Below are 19,762 nucleotides of genomic sequence, written 5' to 3' on the forward strand. Positions count from 1 at the left end.
AATGGAAAGAAATTTTTATTGCTTTTGAAATTCTAGTAACTCTATTAGTGTTCACCACCTAAATACTTTACTCTTTTGCTGGTGTCTGCACTGCCAGAACAGAGTGCATGCTGACAGACTTCTGCAATCACTCCACACTGCTTTCAGCTGTAAGACTTTCATCCAATACCCCGAGACCCTGACAAAAGCCATACCATTCATCCAGCTTACTAGTTCCAGTTACGCTGAACACAGAATGTGAGTTTGGATATACCCAGAGAATAAGTATTCTGACAAGATTTACTCTCTCTCCTTCCACAGCAATTCCCTAAAGACACGATCAATGAAGAAGTGATAGAATTTTTGAATCCTTACTTTGAAATGGCCGACTACAACATTGAGACTGCCAAACGCGTATGTGGGAATGTAGCTGGTCTTTGTTCCTGGACTAAAGCCATGGCTTCCTTTTTTTCTATAAACAAGGAGGTGCTGCCTCTGAAGGTAGGACTCTTAGAGGGAGCTGTGTGGCCTTGACTGGGAAGCCTCCGGGTTAATTGGTCCTGTCTTTACACAGCAGCTCAGGCACCTTGGCAGCCAGTGTCTTTGTCTTCAGATCCACAGGGAGAGTGAGATTCTGAAAGACAGACACAATGGTGTTTCTTTCCTCTATAACCCAAATCTGAAGGTGCAGAAGCTTTAAGCACGAACCAGTTCTCTGTGAAGACACAGAGTCTGTTGTGAGTTGCTTAAAAATAAAACAGGAAATTAATAGCACAGAACTTTCCAACAGTGTTCAAGATCTTAAGCAAGATCTATGAATGAGACAGGGTTAAGATATAGACACTAGGGCCAGAAAATGCTGCTCTTTGATGAAGGAAGATGTAGCCTTCCCCTTTCCCTTCTTTGCATCTCAGGCAAGAATGTCAGCTATTTGTAACGTAATGTGATCTTGAGACTAAGCCTCTCTTTCCCCAAGTCGCTGAATTTATGTACATCTTCTCTATATTCACCATCACTATTAAAGACACTCAGTCTGGAGCAGAGCAGTGAGTACTTTAAATACACAAACCCTAATAGTCATGTCTTAAGGACCATCTCCTGGGGCTTGATTTTGGTTTTGTAAATTTGATCTTTTCCAACCATAAGCCAAAACTCCCTTGTATGTGTCAGCTACCCAAGAAATGAAATAGCTATGATGAAATAATCAAGAGTATCAAGGGGATGGTTCAGAATGTAGAGGGTGAGTCCCAGGGTCCCAGAACTCTGTAAAGGATCAAAGACGCATTCACATCAGAGACTCTCAGAGCAAATAATTGATGGCATGCTCACTGACATCACGGAGAATCTGATCACTGGAGATCCCAGCATAGCACAAGATTGGTCCTGAGAAGTATGTGGCGCTCTTTCTATGCTTTCCACAAAAACATATTTTTATTTTGTTTTATTATGGCTATTTTAAGAATAGGGAACTGAAACCATTAAACAAAGACCTCCAAAAAAGGCAGAACAATGAAAAACTTTTCTCCGGGGTTCATATTTCAGCTCCACTGAAGGAAAAATCTAGCCTGTCATCTATGCTAGTGGCTTATGAAATGGTTTTGAAACAAACATGTAAAAGTTTTGATTTTGTCTTTTGGCCTCTGTAGCCTAAGATAACTTTTAGGCTATTTTGTCTATAGAAAATAGATTAGCTGACTGGCATTCTAATGGTTTATAATTAATTTATGCTTATAAACATGATGACAAATTCACGTTAATGTTGGTTTCAGATGAATGCAAAGAGAGGCGATTGTAGAGGTAGAAAGGACAGGCGTAAGCTTGTGCCATTGTTGAACTTTTACCATTTAAACTGTGGGTGTTTGGGGGACTTCCTGCTTTGCCCTCGTCCTGTGTCCCCTGCAGGCCAACTTGGTAGTGCAAGAGAACCGCCACATGCTGGCCATGCAGGACCTGCAGAAGGCCCAGGCAGAGCTGGACGACAAACAAGCGGAGCTCGATGTGGTGCAGGCCGAGTATGAGCAGGCCACGAGTGAAAAGCAGGTAGCCAAGGCGTGGCACGGGAGGGATGTCGGGCTTCCGCTGGCTCCGTGAGCTCTCATTCCTATGCTCTCTTTATCTGACCGTTTGGTAGCCAAGGCGTGGCACGGGAGGGATGTCCGCCCCTCCGCTGGCTCCCGCGAGCTCTCATTCCTATGCTCTCTTTATCTGACCGTTTGGTAGCCAAGGCGTGGCACGGGAGGGATGTCCGCCCTTCCGCTGGCTCCCGCGAGCTCTCATTCCTATGCTCTCTTTATCTGACCGTTTGGTTTTCTGTAAGAATTCATGGAGTTTTATGTATAATGCGCACATAGCACAGGATTCTTCACTGAGCTCTTGGCTTCATTTCTCCATCCCTTTGCATCCCTCCTCTGCCCCTGCACCCCCCAAATAAAACAAAATTTAAGAGACAAAAGGGGGAAAAGGGAAGAAAAATCTCATCCACGAAGCTGCAGTGTGACATAGTGAGTCATGCAGCAAACCCCTTTGTCCATATAGTTTACTTGCAAGTGTCCATTGCAAAGAGTCAGTGGCCTGGCTTGAGGACTCTGGTTTCTACTACACTCTCTGATCTGTTGACTTTGTTTCTCACAAACACCAAAAGCTGTTGATAAGCTTCAGGCTGGTCCACTGACGGAATCTTCTTGTAGGACACAACTATGCCAGGTCTCCTACGCAAGTGGATAGAGATGATCCCTGTGCACCGTGGGTCATCCCAGGATCCCTGCACCGTTACATTTAATCTTTCAAACAGTTTTATAGCCAGGTGGGACAGATACTTCATACAGTAGGCAAGACACAGAGATGTCAAGGGAGAGTTCTGGGTTTCAGCCGGTCAGTAAAGCCTTGAGTAGACTTGGATATTTTGATGTTGACTTAAGGCCTTCCTGTTACATGGATGTAGTTGACTACAGTCAACTAATTACAGTGATTGTCTATAAATTTCTCAACACACACACACACACACACACACATACACACACACACACAGACAGAGACAGAAACAGAGACAGAGAGATAGAGAGAGAGAGGCACATGGGGGTGGGGAAGAGAGATGTTTGTACTTGTTGAAAGAACCTAGGTTCATATACTTGCAATCAATTATACAAAACAAAGTTCCCCTAAAGACTCCCTTCCTTCTGAAATCCACGTGGATTTAATGTAAAGTTCACGCAGCTGAAACCTCAGGGTTTCTCATTCATGCAGGAGGCTATGAGTGCTCGGGTCACCAAGACTGACAGTCTTATGGCGACAGGAGGCTGGGTTGCGCTCTGCAGATACTTGCGTATTAACATTCGGAGAATATGCCTGAAGTGATTCAGAGAAAAGACACTGGAGTGCCTAAGTCACAAAACAATTCCATGATTCTCCTCCCCCTGTTTTAAATACCTATGCATCTCATATTTGCAGAAGATCTATTTTTAAAGCCCTCCCCATACCAATGACATAAGCTTTCAGCCCCACTTAGACTGGCTCTGTGAACCCTGTATTGTGTTTGGCAGATGGGAGCTGTATTGACTTTCCTTTGAATATTTTATGGAAGTGGCCCCTGTCCAGATTAAGACACCTGCTCATGACTCTGTGGTTTCATTGTGTGCAGAATGCACGCTGCTTCCCTTAAAGAGCAAAGTCTCCTGGAAGCCATGTGAGAGCATCTCTAAAGACGTTTGCAGGAGTAAGTCAGTAGCACCCGCATGGGTGCGCATATTTATACCCAGGGAGCTCGCTTGCCCGAGGAGAAGATTAACACCGCAGCTTCAGATCCACTTTAAAAAGCAGGTGGGAAGAGCATGAATTTCTGTCTTTCTGGATAGTCACTTGTATGCAGAAGCACGCATGAATAACAGATTCCTTTCTTCTGTTATTGTGTTTACGTTTTAGCAGGGTTGCATTTACTCATCCCAGTCCTTGTTATTGCTGCTCTGGAGCATCTGTTGTTGGCCTAGAGCAGTGGGTCTCACCCTTCCTAATGCTGCAAACCCTTGACACAGTTCCTCATGTTGTGACCCCAACCATAACCTTATTTTATTGCGACTTCAGCACTGTAATTTTGCTACTTTGTGAATCACAGTGTAAATATCTGTGTTTTCCGATAGCCTTAGGTGACCCCTGGGAAAGGCTGTTTGACCCCCAAAGTGGTCATGACCCACAATTTGAGAACCACTGGTTTAGACAAATGAACACCTAAGAACTTTAAAAATATGACCATAGCTTGAAAACTTGAGTTTCAACAAATTTCACATTTCTTTAAGTTAAAAAAAAACATTAGTGTTGAGTTTTCTGCCACGAACTTCCGAATAACCTTCACTCATTCCTGCAGCATTTTCATCATTCCTAGGGCTGGATGAAGCTGACAGGGGCTCGTGGGCCTCCCAAAAGGGCTCTAGTCTGCAGTTCATTGTAACCTCGGCCTGCTTGGTTTCTTCAAAGAGTGCCCTGGCTACTGTCCCCAAAGGACACAGTACCTTGTTGTAGGGACCAATTTCTCTGGCCTTCTGAAGAATGAACCAGTTTACTGGCTGGTGAGGAGAGACTAGACCACAGAGCCGAACCAAGGGGATTCTGTACCCGACATTTAGTTGAGACCACAGGAACAGTCTGCCTGTCAATCTCACAAACTGCTGTTGGCCCATGTTGCAGCATCCAGAGAAGGCTGGGTGCCGAGAGAACAAAGACAGGCAGGGAAGGCCTAGAATTTTTTTTTTTTAATTGGCTGCATATAAGTAGGGATGAGAAAACGCAATTAAGAATGTCTTTTAATTGAAAACATTGTTTTAAATAAGTTACATGGAACCAAACATCATACAGCTGGTATCTTTATTCTTGGGAGGAGGCAGATGGACATATGTAGTGGAGTTATGCTGCAGAAATGGATTGTGGATTATTTTTCATTCACTAAAGGGGAAGACAAAACTCCAGAAGGAAGGTGAAAACAATTGGGTTAAGTATCTCCCTTTAGCCAGACACTGTATTGTGTTATTCTTACAACAGCAGTCTATTCATTACAGAAAATGTATTTAGGCAGTCCCGGAGAGGAATATAAATAATACTTGGCTCTTGGACCAGAACATATGCTATATATTTTGCATATACTTTAAGCCCATTTAAAAACAGGGCCCTCAGTGCCAACTGTTTAATTATCGAAGGTATTAACTTCATAAAACATTGCGAACTTTTTCGGTCATAAAAACTTGCAAGATAGTTTTAATCAGTTTAGAGTACTTATATCAGCACACTATAATAATTTAAATGGTGGTTGAAGTTATCCCACTAAAAAAGTATTGAACAGTTTAAACTTTTCATATTGTTATAGATATTCCCATTTAAATTATCCATTAAAAAGGTACAGTATGGGCTTGCTGTAGATGTACATCTTCTGATCCACATACTTTATTTCCTCTGCTTTCACATGTAGCCCTAGCAGTCATCTCCTAAATATAGACTCCAAGAAGTATTTGTGTTGGGAGTGTAGTGCAATAGCACAGTACATATCTAGCGTGCCTGAGGCCTTGTGCTCCATCATCAGAACCAGAAACTGGGGATGGGATTGAGTTCTGATTGGCAGTAATGTATGGAAGTCTGCCTTAAAGTTCTTTTTCTGACTCAAGGAAAGGCTAAATAATACATAAAAGTTAAATGAGGTTCAAATTTATGCAGATACCTTGGAGTACAATGAGGAGAAGATTACGGGTAATCTAAGATTTTTTTGACGTGAAATGAAGTGTTGCTTTAGATAAGGCATGGATGACCGCAGGGTTCAGCATGAGAGATATTCTTAATTGTATTTTCCTGAGAATTTATATTCTTTACATATTTTGTACTACATGATGCTACCCTGTGTGATTTTACTAGTGAGTGACAGGAATGTCCATCTTCTGTTAGTGACACCTGAGAGGATTTGGGTGCTGGGTTCAAGGCGCCGGATAGAGAACGGGGCCAACACAAACACTTGGAGGTAGAATCTGTGTTTCCTGTGAAAGGGGCCTTCCATGTCCCAAGATAGGCAGGCAATAAATGCTTTAACACTCCACGTTTGAACTAGAAGCTACTTTCTCTGAGCAAATGTTTCCTTCTGGTTTTGGCCTTCTTCAGACCTTGCTTGAAGATGCGGAGCGGTGCCGGCATAAAATGCAGACAGCGTCCTCGCTCATCAGTGGCCTGGCAGGTGAAAAGGAACGCTGGACAGAGCAGAGCAAAGACTTTGCTGCACAAACTGAACGACTTGTAGGTCTGTAGCTTCTTTTATTAATGAGACTGTGTGTTGACTGGGATGGAGTCAGAAGCCTTAAGCTTTAATCAAACAACACTTGCTTGTTTCAAATTCCTCTATGTGTTTGTGTGTCTAGTAAAATTTCAAGGAGACAGGTAATTGTCTGGTACATATGTATTCTGATTTAATGGGTTAATGACCTTCACACTTCTTTGTAGTTTACTTTCAAATGCTTTGATAAGTGTGGGAATATTGGTCAAGGGCATTTTGATGAAGACTCTTTCTTCTCTGGATTTTACTTATTTTTTAATTGTTTTTTGTTGAGCTAAATGTTTTTCTCCACTCTCCTTCCTAGAGGTCACTGTTTTACAACAAAGTTATGATGACCCAGTGCTTGAATTCTGACAGTTATTTCTCAATTGGAAAATTAGACCCTGTTCAACTTCAATCAAACTCACACTTATTTATCAAGTCATGTGTAGCCCATGCTTACAGGTTGAATTGTGTAATTTAGTTTAAAAGAATAGCTGCAGTTTTATACTACTTTTTCAATTTTAGTGACTTACACAATTGTATGGATGGTCACAGACTATTTTAGGGGTGCTTGCTTTCTGTTCTAGGGGATGTGCTGCTGGCGACAGCTTTTCTGTCATATTCTGGTCCATTTAACCAAGAGTTTCGAGATCTGCTACTAAATGATTGGAAGAAGGAAATGAAAGCCCGTAAAATTCCATTTGGGAATGATCTAAATCTTAATGAGATGTTGATTGATGCCCCTACTATCAGTGAGTGGAATCTACAAGGCCTTCCAAATGATGATCTGTCTATCCAGAATGGGATTATTGTCACAAAAGCATCTCGCTACCCTCTGCTAATTGATCCACAGATTCAAGGCAAGATCTGGATTAAAAATAAAGAAAGTCAAAATGAACTCCAGGTGATTTCCTCTTGAGCACATTCATATACTTCTGGTTGTATTTCTCTATAGATCTCTTCTAAAAAAAAGTGTGTGTGGGGGGGAATATTTGAATGTCTTACAGGTTTAGTTTGGAATCCTAAGTAGGATATAAGCTTATGTGTAATAACAAAGTCTTTTCCATAAACTTATTGTTTCCATTTCTGGTCACACCTATTAGCATCATATCTCAGTGACTCATGGCTCAGACTCTTATCTGTCAATGCTATGGCTTTCTTTGAGAATCAGAAAGCCATATGGACAGTGGCTTATGGACAGACTTCTAGTTGTCTACCAACAAGGATAGAAAGAAGCAGGGATGTCCCACACAACTTTCAAATGCTTCAGGCCAGGGGATAATGTTTTTCTACTGAAGGCAACATGAAAATGTTTAAGCTTTCCACATTACTTCATGTAGCATGGTTTCAGTGCCAAGGCTTCTCGTGTTCTTGTTTTGTTTCCTGTGGCAAAGTGTTTAGAGCTCACATGACATCACTGTTCATTGCATCATGAGCTTGTCCCTCCAGAGTAACCTTGTGACCCCATTCTATTTGTAGATTACATCTCTAACCCATAAGTACTTTAGAAACCACCTAGAGGACAGCCTTTCCCTTGGACGGCCGCTACTTATAGAAGATGTTGGGGAGGAACTTGATCCTGCTCTGGACAATGTTTTGGAAAAAAACTTCATTAAGTCTGGATCTACCTTTAAGGTAGGCTAAACCCATTGGTAGCAATACGTAGAGCATATATCGCATTCCAGTAGATGAGACACAGTTTTCTCAAGAGGCAGCAATTGGAGTTGGTTGGGGTGGGGTGGGCTACTTTTCTGCTCTTCTTGAATTGGGATTAAATCAATGAAGAACAATCCTTTCTTATGTTTATCTCTTTTATTTCTGTAACAAAGAAATGGATTCTATTTTGATCTTTGACCACTGAAATCTTTAAGAACATTTATGTCTCCCCCCTCTTTGTCTGTACAGATATGAGCACACTTTTGAAATCCTTGAACTCTGTTAGAAACTGAAGCCACATGTGTGTCCACAAGTCTTCATCCTGGCCCTATCCTTTGCCTGCCATAAATTCTATACAAATGCCCCCACCCTGCTTTCTCATGCCATTTTTGGGCCTTGCTTGTGGGACTTCCAAAACCTCAGTTTGTGACTAGCAAACCTTCTCATCATTCTCCAGCTCTGAGCAAATTGTGGGTTAGCTTTATCTCAGTTCCTTGGCTTAGTCACGACACTTTTGACAACAAATTCTTTGTCTATTACATGGTATGATTAGAACCCTTAGCTACCTCCCCCTTTCTTTCCTTTTGTTCCTTCCTCCTTCCCTTCTGGTCTCTCCTCTGCTGTCTTAGTAGGATCTTGAAGCTCTGTGAGTACCTAGTGATAGTTTCTTTTTTGTTTTGCTATAGAAATTAAATTCATTAGCAAATTGATCTAATCAATAACTGATTAAAAGGACTCAGGTGTATCTCTCCGCTGTTTAATTTTCTTTTTAAATAAAGGTGAAAGTCGGTGACAAGGAAGTAGATGTTATGGATGGCTTTAAACTCTACATTACTACCAAGCTGCCGAATCCAGCCTACACCCCAGAAATAAGTGCTCGGACCTCCATCATTGACTTCACAGTCACTATGAGAGGCTTGGAGGATCAGTTACTTGGGAGAGTCATCCTCATGGAGAAACAGGTGCGGGATCAAGACCAACTCTGTTTTTGCCCTGTCTTAAATTGAGAAAAATAATATTAAAACAGCAATAGAATTAATTCCTCTTTTATCTGTGGTTTCCCTGTGTCCTAAATCTTAGTTATAACATTGGCATTGCTTTAGAAGCCACTAATCTGTAATCCTAAATTCACATTAATTCTTCAGTATTTTCTTTTTCCACGTAAGGAAAAGTATTAGCCAATTATCTACATATGTATTTCTTTGCATGCATGTGCTGGGCTGTGGTGTATACATGTGCATGTATTTATACGTGCAAATGTGTGTAGAGGCCAGAGATTGACACTGGGTATTTCTCCTCACCTTTTTAATTTAAACTTTTATCATCATCATGGTATAATAATAATAATGATAACGATTATAATAATAATAATTTTTATATGTGCTTTGCCAGCATGAGTATCTGTGCACCACATACGTGCTGCTGCATGTGGAGGTCTGAAGAAGCCATTGAATCTATTGGATCTGGTGTTATAGAGGGTTGTAAGCTGCCATATGGGTGCAGGGAATTGAACCTGGGTCCTCAGCGAGGACAAGGGCTGCTCTTAGGTCTAAAACCATCTTTCCAGCTCTTTACTTTTTAAGATGTGACCTTTCACTAAGTCTGGAGCTGGTTACATCAGCTCTGCTGGCCAGTCAGTCAGCTTCAGTGATTCGCCTGTTTCCCGACCACATCTCCCAGGGCTGGGGATGCAGGCGCATGCCACAGTGCCCAGCTTTTTACATGAATCCTTGGGTTTCAAATTTAGGTTTCCATGATTTTGTGGCAGGCACTCTACAGAATCATCTCCCTATGTTGGGACCATTTGGAGTCCTGGCCTCCAGCTGCTCTTCCCTGCTAGAAACCTTTACTTTCCTTCTGATTTGAGTTCCTAAAGGCTGTGTCAAAGTTGTTTACCAGCTCTGCTTCATGAGCACAGCACGTGTTGCCTTGGCCTTGAGGATCAGAGGATAAGGTTTTCACCTGTTGGCCCACCTGACTGTGGGGTATATAAGCCTCCATGGTGCTGTTGAATAAGGGGCTTCTTATCAGGGACTAGAGGTCCGTGTCCCTGTCTCTCTCTCTGTATGTGTTTGTGTGTTTCAACCTCCAGCCCCTGCCTGAAGCTAGCGAACTGCACGGTAGCGCATTGGGCACTGCATCCCTACCCTCATGTTTTATAGATTTTCTTAAATTATGCACACCACTGATAACTTTCCCAAAATCAACAGTGTAACTCTGAGAATATAGTTATCATTTTATTTTGTTATTCTGTTCTTCAACTGTTTCGTTTCAATGAAAAGCTTCTTGTTTTGTGAATTCTATTTACCTGTTTACCTTCAGTTTTCTTGTCTACTTTCGTTTTGTTATGATTCTTCTTAGAATATAAGATGTAAACTTTGTTCTTGGGCCATAAGCAACCTCAGTTTTTGTTTATCTGGTTTTTATTTATGTGAGCATATAAACACACACTTTTCCTCTGTGCATTGATCTGTACCCCATGCATGTAGATGCCTGCAGCGCCATAAGGGGATGTCAGATCTCCTAGAAATAGAGTTGCAGGCAGTTGTTGCCACCCAGCATAGTGCTGGGGCCTGGACCTGGGTCCTCTGCAAGAGCATCATTCTTTCTTAGACACTGAGCCATCTCTCTGGTCACCCAGTCTAGTCCTGTTATCTAAAAGAGATCTGTGTATGCCTGATGAGTCTGGTGTAAAACTTTCATAGCTCTGTGGTGGTTGAGTTGGTTTAGTGTATCAAGGCTGCTGTTGTCAGGCGTGTTGACCTGAATTTGTTCCTATTACACACATGGTGGAATTTATGAACCAACTCCTGCAAGTTGACCTCCACATGTGTGTGTGACACATGCTTCCTCCCACAAATAAATAAATGAGTACAATATAAAGAAGAATTCATGTATCCTCTCAACTCTACTGTTCCGGGTTGATCTTTGTTGTTGGGACAGATATTCTGACCAAAAACAGTGAGGGGAAGAAAGGTTTCTTCTTAGCTTACAATTCTATGGCACAGTCCATTGTTAGGGGCATCAGAGCAGGAACTCAAAGTAGGAACTTGAAGGCAAGCCTGCTTGCTATTCCACACATTATTAGCTCTGAGAAAAGGACTGACTTCACAACCAAAGAAGGACAGAAGAACCTGGGGGGATGCTGCATGCTGACTTGCTGGCCAGCTTATACTCAGGTTGACACTGTATGCAACTCAAGACCACCTGCCTAGGGATAGGACTACCCACAGTGCGGACATGTACTACCTCCCATATCAATTAATAGTCAAGAATATCCCACAGAGATATGCCTATGAGCCAGTCTGATCTAGACAATTCTTAAACTAAGGCTCTCCTTTCAGATGACTCTAAGTTGTGTTAAGATAATAGCAAAACTAGCCAGGACAGGCACTGACTTAATGGAGCCCTAGAAACATAACCCAGTGCTGGCCTCCTTTGCTACTATTTTTTTTTTTTGAGCGGGGGGTATAACTATCTTAGTGCTCAGTGAAAAAATGACCTATAATTTATAAACTCCCCTTTTCGGAGTCAGCATTTCCTTTGGGAAGTGTGTGAAGCTTATGTAACGAGATTTAGAAGGCTTTGATGAGACTACCACGGTCAGGCTGAGGATGCTATTGACTTTCTCATGGGTTCGATAGCAGTGAGTTTCTTTTACTTCATGGCCCATGCTATTCTGACCTGAAGATTTATTAGGTTAAGATCATTGGCAAGTTCCTTGACTCTTCACCTATTCCTGTCTCTATGTTTTCTGCATGCTGCACCAGGCTTGCTCTTCTGAGCTCTACAGCTAGAAGAGAAAAGGAAAATATCTGTCTCTTTCTTCTTCCTCCTCTCTCTCCCCCATCTCTCACTGTGTTTTTAATTACAACATATAAGTGAAATGCATGAGTTCAGAACTTGCTTGAGGAGCCTTTAACTCAGCTTCATAAGTTCATATGGGCAGTTAACCTCACTGTGAGAGGAACCAGTGTTGGTTCTGGCAGAGTAGCTGTTGAGGAAATAGCAACCTTTGCCACACACCTGTTACTTTTTAGGAGGTGATTGGAGAGATGCAGCATGCCACCCTGGTACTTCAGTAAAGATTGGGGTTTGAATCACCAAAATGTACTGTTGAGCATATGAAATCGCAAGATTGGGCCAGCATCCAGCACAGCAGCCCTAGGCTCTGATGTCACCTGTAGCCTTGGTGGCAGGTTGCATAATGTAATTGTCTTTGGTTTTCTTATATTTGTATTTGTTGAGACAAATACAATTTCCCTGGAAGAAACAATTTGGTCTGACTGATGCTGGCTGCAATGAAACAAAGCAAAGGCAACAACAAAACCACCAGTACCCAGCTTCAGTGGCAGGGGAGGCTTACAGTATTGAGGGGTGATTTCAGATTCTTAGAGACTTTCATCAGCCTTACAAAAATAAGTGTGGGTCCAGGGATAGCTAGTGTTTCCCTCTTCTTGAGAAAATCATCCCTTTACTAATGTATCATTGGCAGGACACATGCTCACAACAAACAGTTTTTTCAAGCATCATGGCCAGGGTAGCATGACAGTCTATTTGCTTGTATTTATTTTTTCAGCACCAGGGGATTATCTTACTATGTACATCAATATAATAATTATAGTTATCTTTTCCTTAGCTTTGCCAAAATAAAATGTAAAGATGAAAGAAATAAGTTGATGGACTTATGTGAGGGAGTGTGTGTGTGTGTGTGTGTGGTCAAACTCCAGTGTTGCTCCTATACACCATCCACTATGTTTTGGAAGACCTAGTCTCCTAATGGCCTCATACTTACCAGCTAGGTGAGGTTGGCAGGCCAATGGCCGTAGGATCCTCTCCTCTCCAACTTGCCAGCATTAGAATTACAGGCACATGCCACACACCTGGTGTAAACAGAAGGCTTTTCTCTGTCTTGCCTGGTTCCACTGGACCAATTTCTCTCTACCCACTGGGTCTTGCTAGTTCCCACAAACACTTATGAAATAGCCATTGTGAAGCTCACTATCAGTTACACTGTTAAGCCAACGTCTTAGGCTTCTTATTGGCTAGCTCTAACAATTAAATCAACCCATTTCTATTAATTGTGCATTGCCATGAGGCTGTGGCTTACAGGTGTGGCATGTTACTCCTTTGGCAGCTACATGGTGTCTCCTTGACTCTGCCTACTCTCTCTCTGTATTCCTGTTTGGACTTCCCACCTGGCTTTGCTCTGCTAAGCCATTGGCTGAAACAACTTTATTCATCAACCAATAAAAACGAGGCATATAAAGAAGGACATTCAACATCATACCTGGCTTTTCTGTGTGGGTGCTGGAGACTGAAGTTATGTGAGCACCTGCTGGCTAAGCAGTCTTTCCAGTCCCATGACTGACTGTGCACAGATTAACATTGTTTTTATCAAGGAGGTTCTCTTTTCCCCAATATCTCTTTTTCCCGCTATATAGTATCTCTAAATTTTCTCATGTGACGAGGTTTCTCAGTCTGGGTGGTGAATCAGGGTCTGAGCTGATCTGTTCTATTTTTTTTTCCTGAGCCATTTGCCATAATCTAGTCACTGCATTTAAATGCGTCATCTCTATGTGCTTTAGGAACACAGGATTAGAAATTGACTTCCGATATTCAATAAGATAGTATTTTTCAACTAAGATGTTCCAAAGTGAATCAGAATAATTTTGTCTATAAACCCTTCTCATCAAAGAGAATATTTTTTGGCAAACCAAGATATTTAGATATATAGATAGGAACATATACAGAAGGATAAACATTTTTCTCACCTACTCTGCATATTAAGAAATAGTCTGCTTGCTATTTTGAATAGAAATAGACATATTTCTAGGAGAAGGAGAGATAGCCTGAGCAGCCATGCAGTTCCTATCTTAGCTACAGGATGCCTGTACCATCCTTATGTATTAGTTTCATGTACATTTTATGGGTTACAGCCCCGAGGCTTGTGTGATGTCATAAAATGGTCTCTGTAATGCAGATAACCATCCAGGTATGTGTCGTTCTGCCATCCTAGGTTCCTCTCCGAACCTGCTATAGGTAAAGATTTCACAGCATCTCCCTCTAGGAGATCAGAGGCCATACTATGTGATGTTTACACATTTAAATGTTTTGTGACTTATCACCACTTTCTTTCCTACTGATGCCACAAAAGGAGGTGTTTTCTGAAAACTGCTGAAGGAAAGCAACATTAGAGCAGCCCGTAAATGTCACCTGGTTGTACTAATTTCTGTATTTCCTGGTTTGAAAATCTTATTTAGTGAATAAATGAATGTAAGCGATGACTAAGGACATTTCAAATGCTGCACAGCAGATGGCTGCGGTTATGGGGAGAATGTGTTTCCCTTGAGTGGCTACAGCTCAGCAAATTAAAAATAGTAAACGTGTAGACTTTCTGAATCTATGCTTTGCTTAAAGACGGGTAACTTGCTCACTGGGATCAGACCATGAGTTTCAGAATTTGGTGGGGCCCTTCCCACCAAAACTACTCAACCAATAAGAATTCATGAGCTTGAATATAATGTAGAGTCAGTAGTCTGCTGTTTGCTCTTATGCCCTTCTTTTTAACTTTGGGGTTTGCAGAGAGAGAATGTTCATGTTTGTATTTACAGCACGGAGATTAGAGTTTTCAGCTCACTTTATGGTTCAGTCTACCTGTTAGGGACACAGCACCTGGTCATCTGTTCCATGATATTAATGGTGTGTACACGAGGTCCCAGGCATCACTGTCAGAATTGGAGGACTTTAATAAATGACCAAAACAGACCAAACCCAAACCAACAAATCACACTTCCGGCTATCCTAAGGGAATGGCATATACATAAGCATTCATGTTTGTTAGAAGGTGTTAACATGCTCCCAAAATAAATAAATACCAAGCCTCACAAGATAGAGAACTGGGGAGCCAGGTGGTGGGAGGGAGGAACCTCATTGAGAAGGTACATTTAAGAAAGACTTGTAGAAGGGAAGACAATTAACTTTGTGGGAAGAAAAAATCTGATAAATCAGTAGCCAGTGCAGAGGTCTCACGAGAAGAATGAAGCATGTGTTTGATGTAACAGGTCTCAGAGTCCTACTTGGAGACCAGCTGTATCCCACTGTCTCGGAATATGTTAGAATTCCAGATCCTGGACCCTGCTCCAGATCTGCTATCCAAGCCTCCCTACCTGATTCAAATGTGCCCCGATGTGGGAACTTCTCACTTAGGAGTTTAGACCAGAGTAGTGTCAGTGAGGAAAGACTAGATTCTGATGTAGAGGTGGTAGGCTTTGATCATTAATTTATTGTGGAATCTGGGAAAAGGAAGCAACTGTAATTTATTCTGGGGGCTGTGAGATGACTCAGTCAGTAAAGGGGTTTGCTGTGCAAGCTGGGAGATCCTCCTTCAATCCTTGGAACCCACTTATATGGAAGAAAAGAACCAGCTCCACAATTGTCTTCTGACTTCTACATTCATACAGTGGCACACACACACACACACACACACACACACACACACACACACACACTATACATGCACACACACACACATAACCTACTATTACTATCCTTTTTAAAAAGTGAATACTTGGCCGGGCGGTGGTGGCGCACGCCTTTAATCCCAGCACTCGGGAGGCAGAGGCAGGCGGATCTCTGTGAGTTCGAAGCCAGCCTGGTCTACAAGAGCTAGTTCCAGGACAGGAACCAAAAGCTACGGAGAAACCCTGTTTCGAAAATCAAAAAAAAAAAAAAGTGAATATTCAGAAGCCTTTGCTTGAGAAGCTGAAGTATGGAGTTCCACTTGCTGGGCTGAAGAAGGCTGATGTTGGCAGAGTTTCAGACAGATTAGAGCTCAGTTTTGCTGACAATGCTAAGGAACATTCATCTCTTTGAAGTCTCAAATGGAGACACTGAAAAGTTATACAATGAGGGACTGACAAGAAGCTGGGACACAGTTTGGCATACATTATCTACGTATAAATCTATCTATTGATCTATCACCTACCTCTGTATCATCTATCTACCTGCCATCAATATCCATCTTTATGTCACTATTGTCATCTCTCTAGCTATTATCCCTCTCTTTCTCTATTATCTCTCTACCTACTTGGAGTATCTCATCAATTTCATATCTTCCTGGAACTATGTACCATCTACCAATATTTATCCATCTATCTATCTGTCTGTCTGTATATCTATCTAAGTATGTATGTATGCATGTATGTATGTACATATGTATCTATCTATCTATCTATCTATCTATCTATCTATCTATCTATCTCATCTATCTGTCACATTTCATCAATTTCCTATGTCCCTGCCTATGAACTATGTACCATCTATCTACCTATTGTATCTATGCCTATCTCTCTCTCTCTGTGTGTCTGTCTATCTATCTGTCATCTGTCTATCTGCCTATCTTCTCTCTGACCGTCTGTCTTCTTTTATCATCTGTCTTTTATTTTCAACACTGAGGATCAAAGCCAGGACATTGTGTGTGGTAAGGAAGTGATACTTAATTAACTGAAGGACATCCCCAGCTGAGTGATTAGCATATTGAAGGTGAACAAAACAAAGTATAATTTGCAGACTGCTGTGTGTTTTCTTTCTCACAATCATAAGATAAATCCTAGAAATGAAGAATTATAACCCATAAAAGAGAAGGGACTTGAATATTGGTTAATAAGACCTTTTTTGTAGGTATGACTTTTGTCCTCCTGAGGTTTGTATGAGCACTAGATCCAAAGAGACAGGAGATAACACCATCCAGTAATTAACTAGTACCTCCATTATGTAATATTAGTCCATAGGGTTTATTGCTGCATAGACTTAGACCTCTTTCAGCAGGGAGTAGAATTTGGATGCCGAGGGCATCCTGAGTACCTACTGGTGAAATGCTCTTTTCTGATGCTTCCCTAGGAATCTGAGCAGCGCACAGTGTAGATAGACTTGTAGCTGCCGTGAGTCACGTTCTAAACTGAGAAAGGCTGTCAATGTGATTTTGCTGCTGATCTCACATTTAACCCTGGGTTTCCCTTGATTGCAGTTATGAGGATTTATACCTTGTTACATTTAGTCACATCATTAATTGGCACTGTATTTAGGCTTTTCAAGTAAAAATCAAGGGTACACGTTTCTTTTACCAGTTACAAGTACTCTTTACTTACTGTCCTTTCCATTTTTGATTATTTTCTTTAGCTTCAACGTCTTTGGCATAAGTGCTTCACTTTCACGCACAGCTTATCTTCGCGTCAGTGTATTTGCTCTGCTTTCCTTTGCCTCTCCTGGGGCTAGCTCAGTGTCAATTGTATTGCTTCCTTTCGCTCTCTGAGCTTCCAAGGAAAGAAACACCATTGACAATAATCTCCCAGAGTGTTGCTCTCCTGAACTATAAAGCTTAAACAATAAAACTGGTATCTCAGAGGAATATATATATATATTATACCTAATTCTTTGAAAATTTTATAAAATGTATTTTGATCATATTCTACCCAATTTCTCCCCTTAACTCTGTCCAGGTGTACCTCAACCACCAAATTTGTGTTTTTTCTTTCTTTTTTAAATTTAATAATTCATCCCCTGGAGCATGGTCAACCACACCCTTCATGAAAACTGACCCTTTCTCCCCAAGAAGCCATGAACTTACATAGCTTCTCATCTAAGATTGTGATTTCATGAGTATGTTCTCATCCCATGCTGAATGTGGACTGGCTTAATCCTGTCCAGATCTTGGTCTGGCAGGGATAGTGGCTGTAGTTCACAAATACAGGTAACCTTGCAGTGTCCAGAAGTCAGGATTTCATGTCTGGCTGTTATAATCTTTCTGTTCACTTTTGTATGATGGTTCCTGTGTATATGTACTTATATAATATACATACATATTCATGTATGTGTGTGTACATCATCTATCTATCTATCTATCTATCTATCTATCTCTATCAACATAGAGATATAGATATATTTTAAGATAAGGTTTTTAGTAGCACAGGCTAGCTTCAAAGCTGCTTTGTGAAAATGACCTTGAACTTTGAACCTTTTGCCTTACCTCCTGAGTTCTGAAACTACAAGCATGCAAACTATACCTGGTTTTGAGAGTGCTGAGATTTGAACCCAGGACTTTATGCATTTTAGGCAAGCATGCTACCCATTGACTACCCCACCCAACACTATATTGTTAATTTTGGGGGGAAAGAAGAGTAACTTTTCAGGTCAAGAAAAGTTTTCAAATGAAAAGAAAATTATTTTGCTATTTTTTTCAGACAAATTCTTACCATGTAGACTAGGCCACCCTTGCATTTGTATCATATATACATGATGTGGGATTCTCCTTTGTATGGTATAAATATATTTTGTTGCCATTTTTTAATAAAGAAGCTTATTTTGGCCAATGGCTTAACAGAATATAGCCAGACTGATATATATATATATATATATATATATATATATATATATATATGAGAGAGAGAGAGAGAGAGAGAGAGAGAGAGATAGATATGCTGGACAGAACTTTATCTGGTAAGCCACAGCCACGTGGTGATACACAGATTAATAGCAATGGGCTAATTTAAGATATAAGAGTTAGCAAGAAATACACTTAGGTCCTTGGCCAAGCAGTCATTTTAATAATATAGTTTTTATGTGGTTGTTTTGAGTCTGGGCAGCTGGGAACAAACAATATATATATATATATATATATATATATATATATATGTATATATGTAATATATAACTAATTCTTTGAAAATTTTATAAAATATATTTTGTATGCATAACATATATATCCCTGCCTCAACTTCCTAAGTGCTGGGATTATAGGTATGTACTACTATAATAAACTGCTGAGATCTTTCAATTTATATGTGCCTACAGAAATAGCTTAGATTACTTGCCTGATTACACAGAGTTGCTTCCCCTGAGAAGAGAGTACCATTTCAACCTATAAGTTAGAGATAATCTTACTAAAGCAGCAGAATTCTTTCAAAGAAGGTAACGGAACTAATTATGTTAAAATAGTGATCTGTATGTTTGTCTTTAAATTTGACTTCCCTCTGTATATGATCACAAAACCACTAAAATGCTGACTTAAAGAACACAAATGAGAATAGAGGTATTTATAGTACATATATATTATATAATGTAAACAAATGTATATATATATATATATGTCTGAATACATTGGATGTTATTTTCTGCCTATTTTCTTTGCTTTTTGGTGTCCATGTTTTTGTTTTTCAGTCAAGTAAGATAGATGCACTACATTACTGATGCCTGATAGCAGACAGAGAAGTTCACATTTTAAGGAATGTCCTCAAAAGAGAGGTTCTGTTATAATAAAAAATATATTTACATAAATTAACAGGAATTGGAGAAAGAGCGAACTCATCTCATGGAGGATGTAACAGCAAACAAGAGAAAGATGAAGGAGCTGGAAGATAATTTGCTCTATCGCCTGACAAGCACTCAAGGGTCCCTGGTGGAAGATGAGAGTCTGATTGTTGTGCTGAGCAATACCAAAAAGACAGCCGAGGAGGTGGCACAGAAGCTGGACATTTCTGTAGAGACAGAAATTCAGATTAACTCAGCCCGGGAGGAGTACCGACCTGGTGAGTCTGGTAATGGAAGACAAATGTCACAAGAAAACAGAACAAGGCAGAAATGAGAATTAGAGCAACTGATTAAAGTAAGAACATTATATAAATTGCTGTGCCATGTGGGGTGGCCATTTATGCTTCTTGCCATTTCTGTTGAGCAGTTTAATAAATCAGAAATGGAAAAGTATGTAATGGTATAAACTTTAGGTACTATCTAGGGTAACTGAAAAATCTTTAAGGTACTAATAAATTTATTTTAAAATAAGAGATTAAA

At 40.6% G+C, this 19,762-nt stretch overlaps 1 protein-coding gene across 1 annotated transcript in view; it reads left to right on the plus strand.

Annotated features, from left to right (window-relative positions):
* Dnah5 (dynein axonemal heavy chain 5) overlaps positions 1–19,762 on the plus strand; it is a 221,755-nt gene that overhangs the window by 166,083 nt on the left and 35,910 nt on the right. Inside the window, exons 60-66 of the mRNA XM_041632097.1 lie at positions 301–480; positions 1,882–2,019; positions 6,109–6,244; positions 6,847–7,163; positions 7,739–7,894; positions 8,695–8,877; positions 19,257–19,500. Of these exons, the coding sequence (XP_041488031.1) occupies positions 301–480; positions 1,882–2,019; positions 6,109–6,244; positions 6,847–7,163; positions 7,739–7,894; positions 8,695–8,877; positions 19,257–19,500 (1,354 nt within the window). The remainder of the gene's footprint in view (positions 1–300; positions 481–1,881; positions 2,020–6,108; positions 6,245–6,846; positions 7,164–7,738; positions 7,895–8,694; positions 8,878–19,256; positions 19,501–19,762) is intronic.

This window comes from Microtus oregoni, unplaced genomic scaffold, assembly GCF_018167655.1.
Source record: "Microtus oregoni isolate MIOR12 unplaced genomic scaffold, Mior012 000040F_ref0000088, whole genome shotgun sequence".
In the NCBI taxonomy this organism is placed as follows: domain Eukaryota; kingdom Metazoa; phylum Chordata; class Mammalia; order Rodentia; family Cricetidae; genus Microtus; species Microtus oregoni.